Below are 22,568 nucleotides of genomic sequence, written 5' to 3' on the forward strand. Positions count from 1 at the left end.
AAAAAACTATACTACATACTAAATTAATTAAATAATGACTAAAATAAAATTACATATTTTTTTTAAATGAACTACTACTATATATCTAATTTAGTAATGACATGAAGTTTGTACTTGTACAACATTTTTAATAAAAAATTAAGTAAGTTTAGTCTCGATACACACGAAGGAGTCAGGTGAGTCTCACGACTCTTTAACACACTTAATATTATTCACCAATTTTGTTTAGCTAGGATAAGACCATAAGTAACAAGACTATCTATACCAAGTGCAATTATATTCACAAAAATTCACATTCTAATTATCTAATTAAAGTAGAATAATATCTATCAACTAATCTAGGCTGATGTTTTCTTATCTTGTTGGTTAAATAGGTGGATGTTTTGACACAACATACTCAAGTTTACATTTATTTCACTGTTTTAAATTTATTCGGATAAAATTACGACCTAACACCACATGGAGTAAATCACACTTTTACAATAATGTTAAATACTAAATGACTGATCAAAGTAATATAGATAATTGTTAGTTATTAGAGTATCTCCGTTCTAGAATAACATTTTTATTTTTATTTGGATTTAATACATTATTTTATAATTTATTACAACTTCTCATAAAATAAGAATATAGTTTAAAATCTATACACTGTCAGTGTAAAGTTTTTTACACTATCAGCAAATCATCCACTGTTGATTTGTATTACTTTTGTTTGAGAGTCAATAGTGGTTAATTAACGAATCAATGGTGAATGATTTGCTGACAGTAAAAAACACTTACATTGTCAGTGTATATATATTAAATCCATAAGAATAATATTTACTTTTTTCACAATGATAAATATCATTCTTATTCTTATTTGAGTCCCACAAAATCTACATTTTTTTCACAACATCTACCACTCCCTTCACTTTCTTTTGGTTAAGAACAATCAATAATTGCTCTTATTTAATAACAAAAGTCAGGAAATAAGAACGACATAGTGAAAAACAAAGTAAAAATGTTCTTATTCCGTTAAGAACAACCTTAAGAACAGTAATTGTGGTGGCTCCTAGTGCTTACTTTAAAGTTAAAATTTATTTTAAAATATCTATTATTTTAAAATAATAAACTAATTTATAACTTTCATATGATATTCATATATGATATATTGCATTAAAAATGTATAATTTTAGTGTGTGTGCTTTTTATATTATTTATACTATATATTATTAATTATCAATTATGAACGTGACAAATAAAAGTATAAAAGTAGCCTGTGGTCTATACGCACCGGTGCTGACCAGAAAATCGCAGCCTGATCAAAACAAGTAACATTTGCTTTAAAAATAGTAAGACAATTAATAAAGTAAAGATAGTTAAATAGTACAATTGAAATTATGGGGTTTATTTAGCTTTTGCTTAGTTGGTATAAATTTAAAAGGAAAGAAGATAAGCAAATAGAACAATTAGATATTCCTTTTTTTCTTATTAGGATTAGAAAATGGGAAGATAGAGGAAAATCTGATGGGTCTTATCAGTTTTTGTTTTTTTCCTTCTTAGGTGAGAAAGTGGATGAGAACAATATAGTATTGTATTGTAAAATACAATTTCACTCTTCAAAATTGATTCCATAAAATTAATATAACAAAAGTATATTTGTTTGTTTATAAAAAAGTTCATCTATTTCATCTCATGCCAAACAAGCTTTAAAATTTACTATATTTCTTAGTCCATTCTCTCTACTCATAATTTATCTACTTATTTTCTCATGGGAGCCCAATTGGAAGGGAGAGATTGGTATAAAACTGAATTTTAGCCAGATATGTAATTATATATATATATATATATTAGCCTTAACTATATCTGCCAAGGAATAATAAACTATTACTTTTTATTCAGGTTCTTTATTGTGTGACATTGGACATTGGTTTATGAATTAAAAAAAGCATACTAAAATTACATATACAATTTTAAAAAAAAATGCACAAGTATAAAATAAAAATATTTAAATAGTACAATTAAAGATTATGGTGTTTATAGTATCTCCATTCTTCATTCTTATTTAAGTTTCATACATTATTTTATAATTTAATATATATCCTCAAAAATTAAAAATAAGATTTACTTTTTCTTCACAATGATATACATCATTCTTATTCTTCATAATGATATACATAATTCTTATTCTTCATCAGGTACTAACTACTACATATCTCAAACCCAATTACATAATTCCTCTCTCATCCTTTTTCTCTTTGGGTCCATATTTTCTAATAAAAATAACACATGAATGTCTTTATAGAAAAATATTCTTAATAGTTAATATGACAAACGAAAAAAATATTTTTATTCTAATAAGAATAATTTACGAATAATCCAATGAGATACTCTTATTTAAACCCCAGCTAAGCATGCTGATGGGAGCCAAATTGGAAGAGAGAGATTGGTATAAAACTCAATTTTAGCCTTATTTATTTATTTATATATATATATATATATATATATATATATATATATATATATCAGCCTTAAATACATCTGACAAGAATAATAAAGTAATAAACTATTACTATTTTTCCAGGTTCTTATCGTGTGACATTGGACATGGGTTTATGAATTAAAAAAGGAAGTTTCTACTAAAATTACGTATGCAATTGAAAAAACAGTAAACGCACAAGTATAAAATAAATAAAAAAGTTTAATTCAATATTGAAAATCTGAAAATGTTCTTCCCCATTTCATTAAATCACCAATTTCTTGTGTTTTCTTTTCATTAAATAACTTAATTAATATCTTAAAGGAATGGTTTGCATAGTGATTTTTAATCTCACAAGTTAATGCATGCACTATTTAAAAATGAATAATAATATTTGAAAAAGAGGAGAGATATGTTTATTTTAAGAGTAAGTTTTTTAAACTTACTCTCAATTCTAATCATTAGTTTTAGGAAAATCCAGTTGTTTGAATTAGATAAAGTATAAAAATAATATATGTTTTTAAATAAAATATCAAAAGATTGATACGTATTATTTTCCATTCCAATATATAAATCACAGTTATCATCCATTTTTCTTTCCTTTTCTTCCTTTTTTTAACTTTTATTTACTATTTGAGAAAATTAAATCAACAAAAAGGTATTTGTACCATCATAATTATCAAAATTTAAATTTTATTACTATCATTTCTTATATCTCTCATGAACTTATTTCATACAATATCATATCATTAATAATTTATATTTGTATTTTCAATTTCATCATACTATCTTTTATTTTTAATAATAACAAATACAATTTATTTTAATATCTTCTTACTCCTCATTTTTAATTAGCTTCTCACTTTTGACTTAAACGTTTAGTAAATAATTATTATTTTAGTTCACAAAAATAAGGAAAATGATATACTTTATTCAAATTCTCTTCCAATCTAAGAAAAAAATTAGATGTGTTACAAAATAATATTTATTATTGATTATTTAATAATACATGTCAGTTTTTCTGTGGTATAAAAAGATTTGTAACATATTTTTTATGAGGTGTATAATTCCTCCAACAATAATAATATAAGAAAGAGAATATTAAATGGTGTTTGAAAATCATTAATATTAAAGATGATTAAATTAATGATGACTTTTATCACATTAAAATGGTAATAAGAAAATGTGGGGAATGTGGATAGAAAGGGAAAAGAAAAAGAAAAGGAAAGGAAAGAAAAGCAGTGAGGGGTCGATGATGAAGAAACAAGTGTTGTTGTTTGAGATGCGAGCCTGCTCCTATGGTAGAAAGGGAACCTTCTCCGTACTTCTTCTCTTTCTTCTTTTCATTCTAATCCTTCCCATTATCTAAACTTTTCTTATTTCTCTCTCTTTCACTGTTTCTTCTTCTCTACTCTTAAGGGATTCAAAGACTTTACCTTTTACTCCAAAACCAAAAGAAAACCACATTTTCTATCATGGGTCTTTTTTGTTTTGTGATTTTCCTGTAATGCTTGAATCTATTGTTCTTCTTCAGTGTTCAAGCATAGGTTAGTTTTATCTGTGGGGTCATTAGCATTTGAAGAAATAGTTCTATTTCTTTGTCGTTAGTTGGGTCTAGTTATTATTTCTGGAAAGATTTTCGGTGTAAATAAGGTTAGATTGTCAATCCTATATTTTTGGTGTACGAGGATTTACATCAACCTAAAAGGAAAACAGAAAAGAAAACATTAAAAAAAAGAAATTTATTTATTTATAGCTTTATTAAATCAAAAACCAAAATTTTTATTGTGGGTTTTTACCAAATACTCTGCACTTAATTTTTATTTTTTAGACAGTTTTGTAACCGATCAATATTTTGGTGCCAAAGGATACAACTTTTTGAACAATTTATTGTGGGTTTTACCAAAGACTCTGCACTTGGTTACTTTTTGATCCTGTGAATGAAAATCATAATCATACTACTGAAATTTATAAAGAGGAAAGTAAGACCCTTTTTTTGTTTTTGTGTTGGGGTTCTCTGTCTTGGGTCATTACATCTTTTATGGGAATACCTGATAGTTCATTACTAGATCTAATAAAAAAGGTGAGGTCTTGGGTTACTTGGGGTGGAAGTGATTTGTTTTGTGTTTCTGATAAATTTGATATGCACAAAAGTGATTGCAAAATGTGTTGTCAGTGCAATAAGAACTTGAATGAGTTGATGACTCAGCACAAATACAATTGCAAAAGTTGTGGTTGTTGGCTATGTGGAGAGTGTATAAGAAGAGATTGTGGTCTTGTTCCAAATCCTGGTTCTGATAACAACACTGGAATCAGGAAAACTGTTAGTTCTTGCAAGTTTTGTTCAGGTGATCCTAATAGGAAGAGTAGTGAGAAAGTGCACCCTTCAGCCTCTCCACAAGAGAGTCCAAGACAAAGTCCTGAGCCACATTCACCATGTTTTAGTGTTGAAAGTGAAAGAATTAGTTCTCCATTGGATAGTGAATTGTTTCGGAGAAACCACTTTGAAAGCTATTTACAATACCAAGATTGTAGGTATTATCCTCATTCCATGACCAATAGGAGTGTAACCTCATCTAGTACTCACCCTTCTTCAGTATCTACCCATCAATCTACCTTGAGGTAATCATAATTCATTCCAGGTTACTTGGTTTCTTTTTATACATCTTTGGAACTTAATTAAAAAGGTTATTGCATATTGCATCAAAACATGGTGTGCTGTGATGTACGACTATGAAAATAAATGGTCAAGTTTGTCAGCTTTTAATTTGGAATGTGTGTTTCTCATGAATAGGTGAACAAATGATATTTTTTAATTATTTTTGAAAATCAATTGACTTGCATAATGCATCTAATCTTTCCTTCACTTCCTTTTACATGTATTATTAATTATCGCATATTGCATCACAATGGTGTGTTGTATGGCGACTGACTGACAATGAAAAGAAAGCGTAAAGCTTTGTTAGCCTTTTAATTTCGACTATATGTTTGTCAATAATAGGTGAACAGATGATCTATTTTTAATCATTTGAAACTCAACTGACTTGCATAATTCGTCTAATTCCTTCCTCCTTCCCTCTTTAATACTTTTTTCTGCATATATTATTATTGATCGTTGGTGTGCTGTATATATATGTAGGAGTGATGAAGAAGGGACGGAGGATTCCGGGAAGCACTTTGTCAGTCCATCGCGTACATATTGTGACAATTATTCAGATGTAGATTCAAGTAGCATTAGCGCTAGACATGAAATTTACAACTATAATTCTGTGGGGCCAAATCCTTCAAAGAGCCCCTCTATGATTGGATTTACGTCTAGTAAGGTTGATCAGCTTCCTGTACAGAAGGAGCAAGAGAACAGCCCTACCTCTGGCACTCAGTATGATGCTCCCACTGGTAAACAAAGTATGGCGGTTTTAAGAAAGCCTGAACCAGGGATTGAGGATGCATATAATACTGCTTACTTTTCTGATGACTTGTCAATTTTCCGGAACCAGAATGACAATTCACAAAGGCCATTGGATTTTGAAAACAATGGTCTCATCTGGTTCCCCCCACCGCCTGATGATGAAAATGACGATGCAGATGGTGACTTCTTTGCATATGATGATGAGGATGATGATATTGGTGACTCAGGTGCTTTTGTCTCATCCAGTAGTCTATCTAATGTGTTTCCTGCAAAGGAGAAACATAACGAGGAAGGCAAAGAACCTTTAAAAGCTGCTATACATGGCCATTTTAGAGCTCTTGTTTCACAACTTTTAGTCGGAGAGGGAATTAAAGTCGGGAGTGAAAGTGATTCTGAAGACTGGCTTGACATAGTTGCATCACTAGCATGGCAGGCTGCTAACTTTGTGAGACCAGATACCAGAAAAGGAGGCAGTATGGATCCTGGTGATTATGTAAAGATCAAATGTATAGCATGCGGAAGACCAAGTGAGAGGTATTATGTGTTTCAGGTTTTTCCTATATACCTTCTCGATCAGCACAATGTTCCTAGCCATTTCTATCTGATTAACCATTAAATGATGAACTTTTGTTTTACAGCACCCTTATCAAAGGAGTAGTTTGTACAAAAAATATTAAGCATAAGCGCATGACCTCTCAATATAAAAAAACAAGGCTACTCCTTCTAGGAGGAGCTCTGGAATATCAAAAAGTTCCAAATCAGCTGGCTTCTTTTAATACACTGTTGCAGCAGGTACCTACTTGATTCACCTATGGATTATGTTTGTTCTGGTTATGTTTGTTTTGTTGGATAGAGTTTCTGATTTTTGTAAATGGTGGCAGGAAAATGATCACCTGAAGATGATTATTTCAAAAATTGAGGCTCTTCGACCAAATGTTCTCCTGGTTGAGAAAAGTGTAGCTCCATACGCCCAGGAATATTTGCTGGCAAAGGAGATCTCTTTGGTATTGAATGTTAAAAGGCCTTTGCTAGAGTGTATAGCTCGCTGCACTGGTGCTCTTATCACTCCTTCAGTGGATAATTTATCTAAAGCACGCTTGGGGCACTGCGAGTTGTTTCGTTTACAAAGAATGGTAGAAGATCACGAGTCTGCTAATAATATGAACAAAAAGCCGTCCAAAACGTTAATGTTTTTTGAAGGTTGTCCTCGGCGTTTGGGTTGCACGGTAATCTCTCTTCTTTTTGTATGCCTCATTGTAAAATTCATAAATGATGTCTGTACTATATATTACATGTTTCTTCAATTTTATTGTAAGCAATGGGTACATATAGTGGAGTCTGTTTCTAAATTTGGTTCTTATTTGTAGGTCTTACTGAAGGGAACATGCCGTGATGATTTAAAGAAAATTAAGCATGTCGTACAATTTTCAATTTTTGCAGCCTATCATTTATCTCTTGAGACCTCATTCCTTGCTGATGAACGTGCTACCCTACCTAAAATGATAGTAAGACCCTCAACTCACATGCCAGAGAATGAAACAGCTGACACTGATTTGAAGCTTGAAAGTTTTGGTTCTGCTCAAGAGCATCATGATGACCTTAGTTTAAACTCACATACATGCACCACAGTGGATTATAGGCTTGAGAATTTACTCTCTGATTCATACTGCAATAATTTAACTTCTGATTTGACTGTAGAACCAGATTATTTGAATCAGTGCCATGAATCAGAGGGGGACCCTATATCTAATAGGAGAGACCTTTTGCACCCAGAGTTGCAAGAAGCCGTGGTTCAAGAGGAGAGGGGTTATGGTGAAGTTGCTGAGCCAATGAAAGACAAGATCAATGAGGAGTTTTCTAGTGAATACTTTTCCGCCACTGATTGTCATCAGAGCATATTAGTGTACTTTTCCAGCCACTGTGTATCCAAAGGAGCCGCATGTGAACGCACTAGGTTGCTGCGCATAAAGTTTTATGGTTCTTTTGATAAGCCACTTGGGAGATATCTTCGTGATGATCTGTTTGATGAGGTAAGTCACATTTATTATTCCATGTTTTTGCTGGTACCTACTAATTCTGAAGTGGAGTGATAATTGATAGGTTTTTTGCACTTTTTTCCAGACATCTTACTGCCAGTCTTGTAAAGAGCCACCAGATGCTCATGTCCTTTGTTTTACGCACCAACAAGGGAATCTAACAATCAATGTTCGGCGTCTTCCCTCTGTGAAGTTACCAGGGGAAAAAGATGGAAAGATTTGGATGTGGCACCGATGTCTGAGGTGTCCTCATGTGGATGGAGTTCCACCAGCAACTCAGAGAGTCATCATGTCAGATGCTGCCTGGGGATTGTCTTTTGGAAAGTTCTTGGAACTTAGTTTTTCAAACCATGCAACTGCAAATCGAGTTGCAAGCTGTGGTCATTCTTTGCAGAGGGACTGCCTCCGTTTTTATGGGTAAATCATCCAGACAAGGGACTTCACTAATTGATTATGTTTCTATATGTAATTTTTATTGGTTATTAATACTTGAAAGTTGATAAGCAACCTAATGTAACAGGTTTGGGAGTACGGTTGCTTTCTTCCGATATTCCCCAATTAATGTTCTTTCTGTCCATCTACCCCCATCTATGCTGGAATTTGCTCACATCCAGTATGAGTGGATTAGAAAGGAGGCAGGAGAGGTGACATTGAATTACTCTTTTTTAGTATTTGCTTTACTATTTCAAAATATGGTGCTGAACGATATCATGTATTGATTATCAAAATTTAACTTCCTTCGTTTTTCTTTTCCTATTCTGTATAGCTTTTTAGTAAAGTGGAAACCTTGTATGTGGAGATATCAGCTGTGCTTGAACGTTTGGAAACAAAGATCACATCTCCTGGTACTGGGAATGAGCTGTCACATACCATCGACATTTTTAACCACATACTGGAGCTGAAAGATATGCTTCAAAGAGAAAGAGCTAATTTTCATGTGAGCAAACTACTTTTATTGCGTATCCATCTACATGTATCATATATATCAGGAAACTTGGTACATAGAACGTTGGAGTGCAAGTGTTGTATGTGTGTGGTTATTGTGCCATTTTTGTGTTGTATATACTTATCTCTAAATACTCTCTTTTCTCCTTTTCTTTTGCATGTGTATCCGTAGAGTTTGCTACAATCGGCCCCAGAGACTCCACAACAAGGGAAGGTGGCTTTAGACATTCTGGAACTAAATTGCTTGAGACGTTCACTTCTAATTGGTTCACATGTTTGGGACAACCGGCTAAATTCATTGGACTCACTTATTAAAAGAAGTTCAAGTTCCAAAGTTGATCCAGCAAGTGAATTATGTGCAGAGGTTAAAGAATTAAGAGTTGACTCATTTCACAAGGATCGGAGTTCTGACAGTGGGCTTGAGCAAAACAATCCTCAGCCTTTAAAATTGCTCGAATCTGATGAGAATGTAAGTCGTATGCCTGGAGAGCAGGATGACACACTTGAACCACATGCTTCTGAAGCCTTTACATCATATGATCTTGATGGGGATGAAGTACACTCAGATGGTGCATTTGCTGCTAATAAAACATTATCCCAGTCTTTCCCACAAGAGGAGTCAAATCTTTCTGAGAAAATAGATTCTGCATGGACTGGTACTGATCAATCGCCATCGAAGGTTGAACCACTTCATACATTTCAACCCAATGTTGTCCAAGCTGGATCTCTTTCGCGTGCTAATCAAAATGGCAACCCTCCCTTCAGACGGTTGAGGCAACCAGTGAGAGTTCAGTCTTTTGATTCAGCATTAAGAGTTCAGGAGAGAATCAGGAAAGCCAATCCTTTATCACAGTTGTCGCAAGTTAGGTCTTTTCACGCTTCTGGAGATTACAGGAATATGATTAGAGACCCTGTCTCTAATGTATCGGAAACCAACTATCAAATGTTGCCATGGGAGACACAGAAGCTAAATCTGATACTGAGCTCAACTCCATCATTCATTTCATCCGTGTCTCACATAGCTGACGGTGCTCGGTTAATGGTTCCCCGAACACATAATAGTGATAGAGTTATTGCTGTTTATGACAATGATTACTCTAGCATTATATCTTATGCCCTTAGTTCCAAGGAATATGAAGATTGGGTTTCTGATAAGTCAGATGTACATGATGGGAGTTGGGATGTTAGCAAGAGAAACAAAGAAGATTCAGCTACTTCCAGATTTTCCGCATGGGCCTCTATGGACTTGGATTATATCAATTATGGTAATTATGGGTCTGAAGATGCTGCGTCTTCGATTGGTTCACTTCTCAAGGACACCAAAAAACCTTTACACTTACAAGTTTCTTTTGGCGATGATTCTTCCGGGGGTAAAGTGAATTTTTCTGTCACATGCTATTTTGCAAAGCAGTTTGAATCACTTATAAGGAAGTGCTGCCCTAATGCAGTTGATTTCGTTCGATCCCTGAGCCGTGGACAGAGATGGAGTGCACAAGGAGGGAAAAGTAATGTGTATTTTGCCAAGTCGTTAGATGAAAGATTAATTATTAAACAAGTCACGAAGACAGAATTGGATTCATTTGAAGAATTTGCACCTCAGTATTTCAAATACCTCATGGATTCTATGAACTCTGGAGGCCCAACTTGCCTTGCCAAAATTCTCGGTATTTATCAGGTGAGAACTCACTTTTTGGCCTTTGGTTTCATGCTCCAGAGTGCTTGATTTGATAAATGTAAAATTTATGGTTTATAATATAACCTTGTTTGATTGCAGGTCATTGTCAAGTACCCTAAAGGTGGCAAGGAAACAAAAATAGATCTGATGGTAATGGAGAACCTATTTTATAATCGGAAGATATCCAGGGTATATGATCTTAAGGGCTCAGAAAGATCTAGGTACAATTCAGATACAACTGGGAGAGACAAAGTAATGCTTGACATGAATCTGTTAGAAGCATTGAGAACGAAACCCATATTTCTCGGGAGTAGGGCTAAGCGAAGACTCGAGAGAGCTGTGTGGAATGACACATCCTTTTTGGCGGTAAGCTTTATTTTTCATTCCATATATCACCTATAAACAGTTGAAGATTATTTCTTGCATTTATTTAATAGTGTTATTTAGGATCTGAAGTTCTTATTTGGTATAATTGGTTATTCCCAAGGGTGGTGTTTAGCACGCGAACAGAATAGAACGGAATGGAATAAGATATTAACAGAATGGTGTGGTTCTGTTATATTTGGTTGCATCCCTTTTAGTAGAACCAAAATGTTTCACTTCTTAACCACTTCTCCTGTTCTATTTTATTGATAAAATGCACCAAACATAGAATAGAACCTAAATGTAATGCTTCATTCTTAAGGGTCTACTGAACACTTATTTTAATGGCTTATTCTTAAGTTCCTGTAAATGACTTCTTGACATATTTGCCTCAAACCATGCATGCATGCATGCATGTAGTAATCTTTATATAACTTCTTGACTAAACTCTTTTGCCACTTTTGTAAGGTTGTTATGTTGTTACTCACTAGTTTCTTCCATTCTAATTCAGTCTGTTGATGTTATGGATTATTCGTTGCTGGTCGGGGTCGATGATGAGCGCAAGGAACTAGTTTTAGGGATCATCGATTTCATGAGACAGTACACATGGGACAAACATTTGGAAACATGGGTAAAAGCTTCTGGGATACTTGGTGGTCCAAAAAATGCAGCCCCAACCATTGTTTCTCCTAAACAATATAAGAAAAGATTCAGGAAGGCTATGACTACTTACTTTCTCACTTTACCTGATAAATGGTCATCATGAAGTATTGTATCATCATATCATTGCATTCTTAACACACTGGCTGAACCAGTGGCAAGGGCAAGGAAGTGTGGTTTTGAACAACTTCGGCACTTTTGATGCTCTTTGTTATATTTTGTGATTCTTGAATGTTTATACAGATGGGAATATTATCATCAATGAGATAAATAATATTGATTTTTATGATGATTAATGATGCTACATGTGCTACATTTTATTACTTTGACATTTGTGTTTTTATGAGCTAATATGGGACCTTTAGGTTAAGACTTAAATTTGCAACTTACTGAAGTAAATAACTTTTTTTGCTGGTTTTTTTAATCAATATTCTTGACATTGCTAGGGTTAGGGTGGAAAAGTATATATTCATATACATCTTTAGTTAAACATAATTTAATCCATTATTATTGTGATTATTTTTAAGAAATGATATGTAATTGATTTCAGTTGTTTTTTTTTAGTGTGGAGGATTTCAGTTATAATTTGACCCCTTTTAATGTACAAATAGATATGAGAAGTTTATATATAAGTAATGTAATAGATATGATTTCGTTATCCAAATTTTTTTTTCCAAGATCTGCCACTAAAATTTGTTTATATAGACAGTTTCTTTTCCTTTCTAATTGATTTGTTAATATTGTAATATCCATGTATTGATAATATAAAGATTTATTCATAGTCAGTGCATTATCCACAATTCATTTATATTACTTTTATTTAAAATTCAATGATGATAAAATATGAATGATGTATGACATTATATAAATCTTTCTTTATATAGACAGTTTCTTTTCCTTTCTAATTGATTTGTTAATATTGTAATATTTATTTATTGATAGTGTAAAGATTTATATGCGGTCAGTGCATTATCCACAATTCATTTGTATTACTTTTATTTAAAATTCAATAATGATAAAATATGAATGATGCATGATATAGTGACATTGTATAAATCTTTGTATATCTTTTCTTATTTTTTAAAGGAGAGGGTGAGGAAATGCAATGCTTTAAACTTGGACGCTTGCACTTCAATTACTTGGGACATACAGCAATGTTGTTAATTAAATTGTCTGTGCTCATGTTGTTTTGTCCATCTATTGGAAAATGTTGTAACAAGGTGATTTTATGTGTAGAGTATATTTGAGTACAGCCGCAAAGGGAAAGTGTTCCAATTCAATTTTTGTTGTTTCCAGATGTATCATCGCACTAGAGACAATAATATCTGAGCCAGAAACATCTATCCATAGGTATGTGAAGATAACTCTCCCAGTGAGTATTTTTCCATCAATAAGATTCGAATCCAAGATATTACTTAAGGAGAATTAAACATGTATCACTTGAACCATATATAGTTAGTTATTCAATAATTTGATCCTGTGTATAATGGATATGAATATTCCTCCATTTTACTTAGTTGTCATTCATTATTTCTCAAGTCATGCATGCATGTTTTTCGTTCTTCGGGTACATGTCATCACAAACACATATATATAAGGATTACAACATGAGGCAAATCAAGAAACTTTATCATTTCTTAATTTTTATTACTTCAAAAAAATAGAATTTGAGTTATTAATTAGGATGCCTTTTGAATGGCCCTAAATGGCGTTCGATGTTTGACTTTATATGGGAATATATATAATAGGTTGTGGACTTTTCTGCACATGCTTGGATGGAAAAGTGAAAGGAAATTTGCTTCATAAGTATGCCTTCAACCTTTTTTACATGTGAAGGCCACGTTTTGAGAGCTTACTAGAATTGACTCGCACATGAGCCGTGCATTTAGAATTTAGACTACACTTTTGTGATGATATCGTTTTGTTTTTGGAGGAAATAAGAAATAAGTCAATAACAATAAAATTACCAATGAAACCCCCAATAAATATGCTGAATGTAGTACTTGTAACAGTTTATAGAATTTGAGTAAGTTCTTGGACTCTGTTATATATAATACATTTTTTGATTTTTTTGTTATATAATATTATCTCTCATCCTATAAATAAATAATTAACTCATTCAATGTATAGTTGTCGCTATAAATATATGTCAGCTCTTAGGGATTGAGATTAGGCTCATTTGATACTTGGAGAGCCTTACAATATTAATTCAATTCTTTGCTATATTTATTTATTATGATTTGATCTTTGTTTAAAAATTTTACATATTAAAAATGAAAATATACTAATTTTTTTATAAAATGAACAATAAAAATACACAACTTTTTAAAAGGAACAATAAAAATAAATGAAATTTAAAAATAGGGTTAAACTTGAAAATCGATGTGAATGAAAAAAACTATTAGAAATTTAATTAACAAAAATAGTAGATAATGAGGAGATGTACATATAATTAATGTCTAGGATGAAGAGTAAGTTTAAAGTAAGTGAATCAGCACCCTTCAATAATTTTATGAAATGACATTAGAATTGTATAAAGAGTATAAATAAACAATTTAATTTAAAGGAACTCTTTGGATCAACTTCACCTTCAAGATTCAATAATAAAATAACACAATCTTGTAAAAGTACTAATAATCAATTATAAGTTGAATCTTATTTAGGTTTGAGTATACTTATTTAAAAATGATTTGAATATATATTTTTTGGTTTTGGATTATATAAAAATAATCATTTTTACGGATCGAACTAAATTACAATGAAAAATGTTTTGCTGGTAAAGATAAAATTCAATTGTTTCTATGTCTCAAAAGGAATCTGCCTTTGACTGGAAGTTGTAGGACACCCTTTGTGTTAAAAACATTGTTTGTATTAATTAAAAATATTTATTTGGTTGTTATTTTGATATAGGCAAAATGGAAAAGATGTGTTTAATATAAAAGCATTTAAGAGTTTAATATTTATATATTATATCAATAAAAAAGTTGTGTGGTTAATGTATTATACATTATTCAAATATATTATTTATATCCAATAGTTAATAATAATTAAGTCATGAATAATGGGTTCAGAATTACAAAAACTAGTCGTGCATTTCTGATCGATTACATTCTTTTAAATAGGCTTAAAACTTCTACTTTCTTCAAATCATTTTTCTCTACAAAAATTTATTCTTTTATGCATAAAACTTAACTTGAGACTTTAGACCACATCGTTAATATTGACTCAATTTCATACTCTTCTAAATTAATCTGTTCATTCTTATTTATTGAAATTCCATTTGCAAAATAAGTTTATTTCTATTTACTCATCTCTTTCCAAAGTTAAAGAGTACATTGATTAAAAAATTTCATGTTTATACTTTTTAATATTATTTTGATTTACGTAAATTGTAGGAATAAATAATCAAAAAGAAAGAAATAAGATATTAAACAAATACAATATATTTAATATAAATCAACACAAATTTTACCAATAAATGGATAGAGTACACTACCACCTTAAAAACTTTACGCTAAGATGGTGAATAAGCAAATTTTGAAAAGTGACCGAAACACCTGAGAAGAGAAGAGCAAAATAATTCAACTTAAAATTTTATAAGAAAATTTTATTAGAAAAAGATGTATACATTAACAGTATAAGAGTTTTTTACACTGTCATTATATTTTCTATCATTTATTTTTAATCATTATTAACTTTTAAATAAAGAGATAAAAATAATAGATATGAATGATAAATAATACACTGATTATATGTAAATTTTTACGGTTCCAGTGGATAGACATTACATTATTTATGCACCGAAAATGTAAAGTTTTTTACACTATCGGTATATCATCCATAATTGATTTGTAATACTTTTGTTTAAAAGTCAATACTAATTAAAATGTGAATAATGAAAATTTACTTACAGTATAAAAAATACTTATATTTACATTGTCGGTGTATACATATTAAATCCTTCCTAAGCTCTATTGCTAGATTTAGACCAAGCTCCATTTCCATTATTACTTCCACCAACTTTGCCTCCCACGATTGGTGGCACCTCTTCCAATTAGCTGCAACTATTATATAACTCGTTTAACTTTATAAAGAACTAAAACGGACTATTCTACTAGGAATTAAATGAAAAAAAAACATGAATGACATTGTTGTTGATAAGGGTTAATTATAACTGAGTAATTTTTCTTCAGTTAATATTGACTTTTTTATTTTTAATAGAAGTACTTGAGACCCTTGTGAGTGAGTGCAACCAAACTTTACAGACTGTATCAATCTTCAATAGTATATGCTTTAGTTTAAACTAATTTGTTAACGTGTATAGTCATGATGGTGAAACCTTTTGTTTGTTAAACATCACTCAATTAATGTTGTTTGGTGATAACTCCATCGTAGAGCTTATGTCATGCGTGAGGTTTTACATTCTAGGGTGTGTTTCGGTAGTCATTTGTAAAAATGAGTTTTGTAAATTAATTTTTTGATATAAGTTATATTAGTGTGATTAATGAGTTATATTTTGTATGAATAATTGTTAAAAAAATAAACGTAATAAATTATCATCTAAATTTATAGATGTTAGTGGTGGATTTAGGAACAAGGAGAAAGGTGTAGGTTACATTAAGTATAATGTTATTAAACTTGGCTTATCGATTCAATATAGAATTGATACTTAATTGATCTAAATTGCTCATCCAGATGGTCATTAAGCAAAACTAGTATGAATCAATTCAATTTGACTATTTTGCATATAAAAATGATGACTCGACCGATTGAAAGGTTCGAATTAATTAATTTAATATTAAAAAAATGTCAAAATGCTATAGCATTAGACGAAGAATATTATGCTTTCAATTTTTAATTATGTTTATGATTATTGGATTTTATTTTTCATTTGTTAGCTTATATTGCAATAAAATATTAATTATTTAATTAAATTTTAAACTTATTTATCCATTTTGTTGGGATTAAAACATAAAATTGTTTGTGATATTTGTTGTAGTATAACCTTCTTTTTTTGGTTTTTTAAGTAGACAACCATTTATTTTATTTTATAATTTATCTATATATTACAAATAATATTGTGAATCTCTCCTTAACCATTGAAAGACCATGATCTTTAAATCTTGATAGATGATTCATTAAATATATTTGATGATAATCTTTTAATATTTTTGAAGTATTACTTAACTCTTGAAGACTACGAAATACAAAGTCCAATATATAAAGTTGAAGATAGCTTTTTCATAGTGTATTGAAATTATGGCAAACATTATTATTCATCATCTTTTTAGGAAGAACTTTTCCTCCCATTCAGTATATAAAATGAAATTTGTGAGGAAGAAATGGCAATAAGGGAGAAGAGCAATAAAAAGAGTAAGTAAGAGAGTTGATATTCATCTTAGTGTGAAACAAATATTCCTTGTGAGAGACCACAAAGACTTTATATTTATTGAGTATTATCTTATAAGAGTAACATAGATAAATATTATAATGTCAAGTTATATAGTCCATATATTTCCGGATTACATCATGTGACTATTATGAGGTTTTTTCATGTTAAAATTTTCGGTGTCATTTTTTTTACGTATGCTCAATATTATTTATTCATTTCCCACTTTCACAAATGATCATTTTCCATCACATGAAGAAGAGAAATTAAATATGAATTTCCCAACAAAAAGGAGGCAAACATTGATATACTAATTTGCTAATTTTCTCTTTATTAATATTAGTGTGTCGGCCGACCCACATTTTTTTGATATAAAATGCATCATTTTCATGTTATATTATTTTAAAAAAATAATTTAAATATAAAAATGCAATATGTAAACTCAATAGAGGGTAAAGATTTAAAAAGATAACTTGTGGTAATTGATATGATATACATAAAATTTATACAAATTCTCATTGGTGTCTCTAATCACTGAGTTGTTGAATGTTTTTTTTATGTTATTGTGTATTCTTCTTGGGTTGAGAAATAGACAAGATAGAAATAAGAGAATATATGGAAGATTATAGTAGTTATTAATGAGAGTTTACAAAATGATAAGTTTAAAATATAAAAATTATGTCATAGTAGTTATTACTTATTTTGACTTTATTAATAGTAAGTATTTTGACTATATTAATAGTATAGATATAGATTAATAGTATATATATGAAATTAGAAATATGAAAGGCTAAATTAAGGAAACATAAATTACTCAATGAGTAGTTATTTTATGTTTTCCCTTTATATATTAACTAGTGTGTACAGGCACTTCGTGCCTGCCAGTTAATATTGCATGATACTATATATTCAATTTTTATATATTTAAATTTTTAGAATTAGAATATATTTGTTGTCTTTGATGTACTTTATATTATAATTTTTTGTGTTTATAATAATGTTTAATTTAAGGTAATAGATTTGGTTAATTAATGTATTGGTGGTGATTACTTAGGATTATATGATTTTTGTAAAAATTAAATAATGTTAAGGGTAAAATAGGAAGTGGAAATTACACCATGATGGAAGTTACACCATGTTTTGCTTTTATACGTAGTAAGTATAAATATAGATTAATTAATAAAAAGTTTAACTCACTAAAATAATCAGAATTAAATTAAGTAAGAAATATAAACATTAAATCAGGGTAACTACTTGATATTAATCAATAATTTGTTGAGGTAATATCTATTCGTTTCTTAGTAAGTTGGTGTCTCCCGAATGGAGAAAATGTTAGAAATTCATAATTTTTAATTAAAGTGAGCATCATATATTTAATATAATTATATTGATTATTTATTTTGGGTTACAAAACAAGTGATCTAATTAATGACAACCTATAAGAATTCTGAAACTGATAATGAATATGAACTTAATGAGTGGATACCCAAACAGTTGGCCTATAAGGGATAACGGGAACCCTATAAGTTAACGCATAAGAAACAGTTATGATCCCCAATACACCAAATCATAAATAGTTTTCACATATCCATATCAAAGAGAAAACGAAGGTCCCAAAAAGAATTAAGGATTTGGTTGAGGAAGGTCATCATACCAAAATTCTCTCAAAAGGTATGAAAGGATCATAAAATATGGATTCATGTATGACTTTGTATCCTTATTTTATATCATGTGCGATAATCATGAGATTCAAGTCCTAGGATTGGTATTTCACTAATCCTTAGGGAATATCTAACAAGTGGTATTAGAGCGATGGTTCTGAATTTTATGGTTCTCCATTAAAGATGTTTTTCCCCAAATTTTTTATGAACCCTAATTTTTTAAACTTTGGGATTTTTGTGCTTCCGCTATTGGTTATGAAAATTTGGCATTTATGAATAATGATGATAACTTTCATGTGCTTCCGCTTATTTGAATATGGGTAATTTGCATTACGAATCCTTGCAACATGTGTTGAAGTATATATTCAGATCTGTATATGAACCATGCATTAACTTTTATGACTCTATTATGCAATATGTATATTATATGTGCACTAATGCGTTATTATTGGACATTGACTTTTGTCACTTTACAGTTTTGCAATTTGTTAAAGTATATGTATAAGGTATATATGTGTTAAGGTGTATATGTGCACTAACGCCCCGAAAATAATTTCATAATTACTATATTTAATCTAATGGAAAAATGAGTAATTTTTTTTTCTTTTATGTAACGTATAACTTACAAATCAATTTTTCCATTTTATCTATTCTCTTTCAAGACGTCACATTTTCAAACCTTTGCGGAAATAATTTCTTAATACTTAAAATGTAATTGAACGAAACAAAATTCTTTTCCAAATACTTCTCATTAATCAATTCTTGAATTTGTAATACGTACATCATGATTTACAAAATACAAGGCGAGGTCTATTATTCGTCCCTACAAAGACTAAAAATAAAAATACAAATAAAATAATATCGGAGGCATTGACATTATAAAAGTACCCTACATAGGTTCCCTATCAAAAGAAAGAAAGGAACTCCTAGACTAGTGGTGCACTGGAAACCTCACTCGGGTCTTCCTTGATCTTCGAGTAAGAAGAGATCTCTATTACCTCCACCGAATCCTCTATGCAAATTAACTCTACACAGTCATCGTGCTCGTCCTCCCCCACCTCATCTGCTGCCCAATCCATCGAAGGGTCCGGGGTGTACCCCTAGGCCCCGATGAAGTAGCCATGCTTGTTCCTTCCGTCCCTCTTGGTGTTGAGTCAGTAGATGAGAATCTCATTTGGGGCCAGGTCCTGACAACCTCCGATCTGCCTCGTGCCTCAACTGGTGCGGATGGACCGGTAGGTATGGACCTTCGCTCTGGTAGGGTGTACGATGCTTCTCGAACAACGTGCCAGGAGATGCAACACAAAGCCATCACATACGAGATCCAATTCTTGGTTGCAGGGACTAGTGTAAGTATATCTATTTCCTTCAACGCTCCATGCCCCCTCCTGGGACATGGTAAAGCGATAGCCCCTGATCATCGTTGATCTATCCATATAAACATGGATGTATACGAGTACACCAGAAAGAAAGAGAGGGAGTAAAACTTCTAATGAAAAGCTTATCATTGACGTCGTGGAATTACACAGAATGTCACCCCAAGACAAAGAACAAGTACATATATATCATATGATCATACACACATGTATTATTGATGAATGAAGTATAAAACTTATGATTTTAGAATCATATCGATAAATACCATGTATGCATACTATGCATATGTCCACCATCCTTACACCATATCCTCCCAATAACTATTCGGAAATAACCGAGAGTACAAGTCCTATAACAAGCCAATTTGATCGCACCAAAACTTATTCCTCGCAAAGATATATATATATATATATATATATATATATATATGATTGATCTGTATGATCGATCTGTTCCAACGAAACTGTCCATTTCAGGACAGTATCGTATCAAACACTTTCTGGACATCCCTTTCATCGATCCTGATTGCAAAGTGGGGTTGTCAGAGATCGTCTAGTTTGTGCTGTGAGCACTGTCCGATTCAACAGAATACCTCATCCAGGAATACACGGGACTCGTCTCACCTAGACTCTCCCTCAATACTTTGTTGATGAATCACCGCCATTGTCGTCACTCTCAACATCTCGGGGATCGTTCATCTCCCATAAATTTTCTCTCTCCACTACTTCATTATTCACAATGAATATGCACACTAACCAAAGTTAGCAAATTAAATCTTTTAATCCATCTTTTATAACGATCTTCCCATCCTAATAAATCTCTCATCGGGAATGCTTCTAGTGGGACTCGATCTTAACATTTAAACCACAGAGAATAAATCTCAGCACAACTACGAACCATCGCTGAATCACCCTAGACAGCTCTCAAGCCAAGCCTCTTACGGTGAGACGATCTCGCTGCATGGGCATAATATAATACTTGCGGGCCTCGTCCTTAACCATGCAATTCTTTACATACATCACTTTAGATATGACAATTCTTCTTTGTATCATTTCCAAGAATTTCATATAATTATTCATCTTTACAACATTTACTTATTGAAAGAACATTATTTCCAATAAAGGTATTTTAGGTTTTATTGAATAGGATTGGAAGTGGATGAATTCTTGATGGCAAAAATGCCATTAGACTCTCGCACATATGATAGTTATCGTTCAGACGACTTAAGAAGTCTTGTCTGTATGGAGCTCTCTCGCTCAAGCAAGAGTTGTCTTGCTCAAGGGAGGGAATCACCATTTTTATAAGGCACATGTGGCTCAAGCGAGAGCTGTCTCGCTTAAGCAAGAAAACAATCAGTTTTCTTTGTGCATATTTCAGCTCAGGCGAGAGCTTTCTCGCCCAAGCGAGAAATCCCATTTTCTCTAGACATTTCTCACTCAAGCGAGAGCTGTCTTGCTCAAGCGAGAAAAACCTGAAACTTAGTTAAATTTCTTTTCTCAATGAAAAGTTTTCTCATTTAACACATGTTTTTAAGTCTTGAATTTAACAATTATCTCATATATAATTCTTAGAACAATTATTCGAGCAGTATTAAATAGGAATAATCATGGCATCTTCATACATAAACATAACCTAACATAATTCGGCATAAGAAATATTGTTGTACTTAATCCAAACAAAACAAACAATTGATTAAGTACAAGTTTTCTTAATACCCAAGACAACTCCAAACTTGTGAAGGGGTTTGGAGGTCCTGAAGCATATTCGGACACCACTGTGTCACGATGTTTTCTCCCTCACCTAAGTGTGTCGTGCAGATTGTTTCATCGATTCCAGGTGAGCTTAATTCGTGGGGTCTCTTCTCAAACTCTTCATCATGCCAAAATCAAAATAACGATAATTAGGTCACTTTGATAATTATTATTCTTACGAAATAACATTTTACAAGAAAATTAAACTTCCGATCTAAAATGAACTTAATTGTTTTCATCCATCCGATTCAAGGTTAGGTAATTCTTGAATCATCATTTATCATTGAAAGTCTTACAACGCAACGACACTTTCTAAAGTAAAGTTTTAACAAAACTTATAATGGAATTATGGCATAATCTGTGGATATACACCAAGTTAGTTCCCATGAAAGAGAGGTGGGTCGTAAAGACACACTTAAATACCAAGTCTTTCCTTAGACATAACTTTTCTAGACATGTATTTCCACTTCATTATATTTTTCCGGTAATGATAACTATTCATAAAACTTATCTTTTGCAAGTAAAACATTTTTATTAAGATTAACCTTTTTAAGTAAGATTATTAAGCTAGACTTACCATTTTAAAGTAAGTCAATAATCCAACTTAAACAAAATTAATACTTTTAAATCAAGACTTTTTAAGTTAATCTTACCACTTGAAAGTAAGCTAACTTAACCAAGATCAACACTTTTAAATCATTTTTCTATCTAAGACTTCATAACACTTTAGGTTTATGAAGTTCAGACTTTTTAGGTCAATCTCCTTATTTAAAGTATGCTACTAAAGAAAACACAACTAATTTCATGATCATATCAACACCTCCAAATTTTAGGATAACCTCAA

General features: G+C 31.3%; 1 protein-coding gene across 1 annotated transcript; it reads left to right on the plus strand.

Annotated features, from left to right (window-relative positions):
- On the plus strand, window positions 3,652-11,835 carry LOC109332891 (putative 1-phosphatidylinositol-3-phosphate 5-kinase FAB1C). The gene is made up of 12 exons (XM_019568032.1): window positions 3,652-5,080; window positions 5,598-6,401; window positions 6,506-6,659; window positions 6,749-7,093; window positions 7,235-7,897; window positions 7,989-8,320; window positions 8,424-8,547; window positions 8,670-8,840; window positions 9,021-10,523; window positions 10,623-10,889; window positions 11,398-11,684; window positions 11,729-11,835. The coding sequence occupies exons 1-11, from the start codon at window positions 4,500-4,502 to the stop codon at window positions 11,650-11,652; spliced, it is 5,199 nt and encodes a 1,732-aa protein (XP_019423577.1). The 5' UTR covers window positions 3,652-4,499; the 3' UTR covers window positions 11,653-11,684; window positions 11,729-11,835.

This window comes from Lupinus angustifolius, chromosome LG18, assembly GCF_001865875.1.
Source record: "Lupinus angustifolius cultivar Tanjil chromosome LG18, LupAngTanjil_v1.0, whole genome shotgun sequence".
NCBI classification, from domain to species: Eukaryota; Viridiplantae; Streptophyta; class Magnoliopsida; order Fabales; family Fabaceae; genus Lupinus; species Lupinus angustifolius.

What these genes read in the sequence shown, in the direction of transcription:
- LOC109332891 (XM_019568032.1), top strand. Translation starts at nt 4,500, where the DNA reads ATGGGAATACCTGATAGTTCATTACTAGATCTAATAAAAAAGGTGAGG. An exon ending in TGCGGAAGACCAAGTGAGAG is followed by an intron (nt 6,402 to 6,505) that starts GTATTATGTGTT and finishes TTTGTTTTACAG; the next exon opens with CACCCTTATCAAAGGAGTAG. An exon ending in TTAGAAAGGAGGCAGGAGAG is followed by an intron (nt 8,548 to 8,669) that starts GTGACATTGAAT and finishes TATTCTGTATAG; the next exon opens with CTTTTTAGTAAAGTGGAAAC.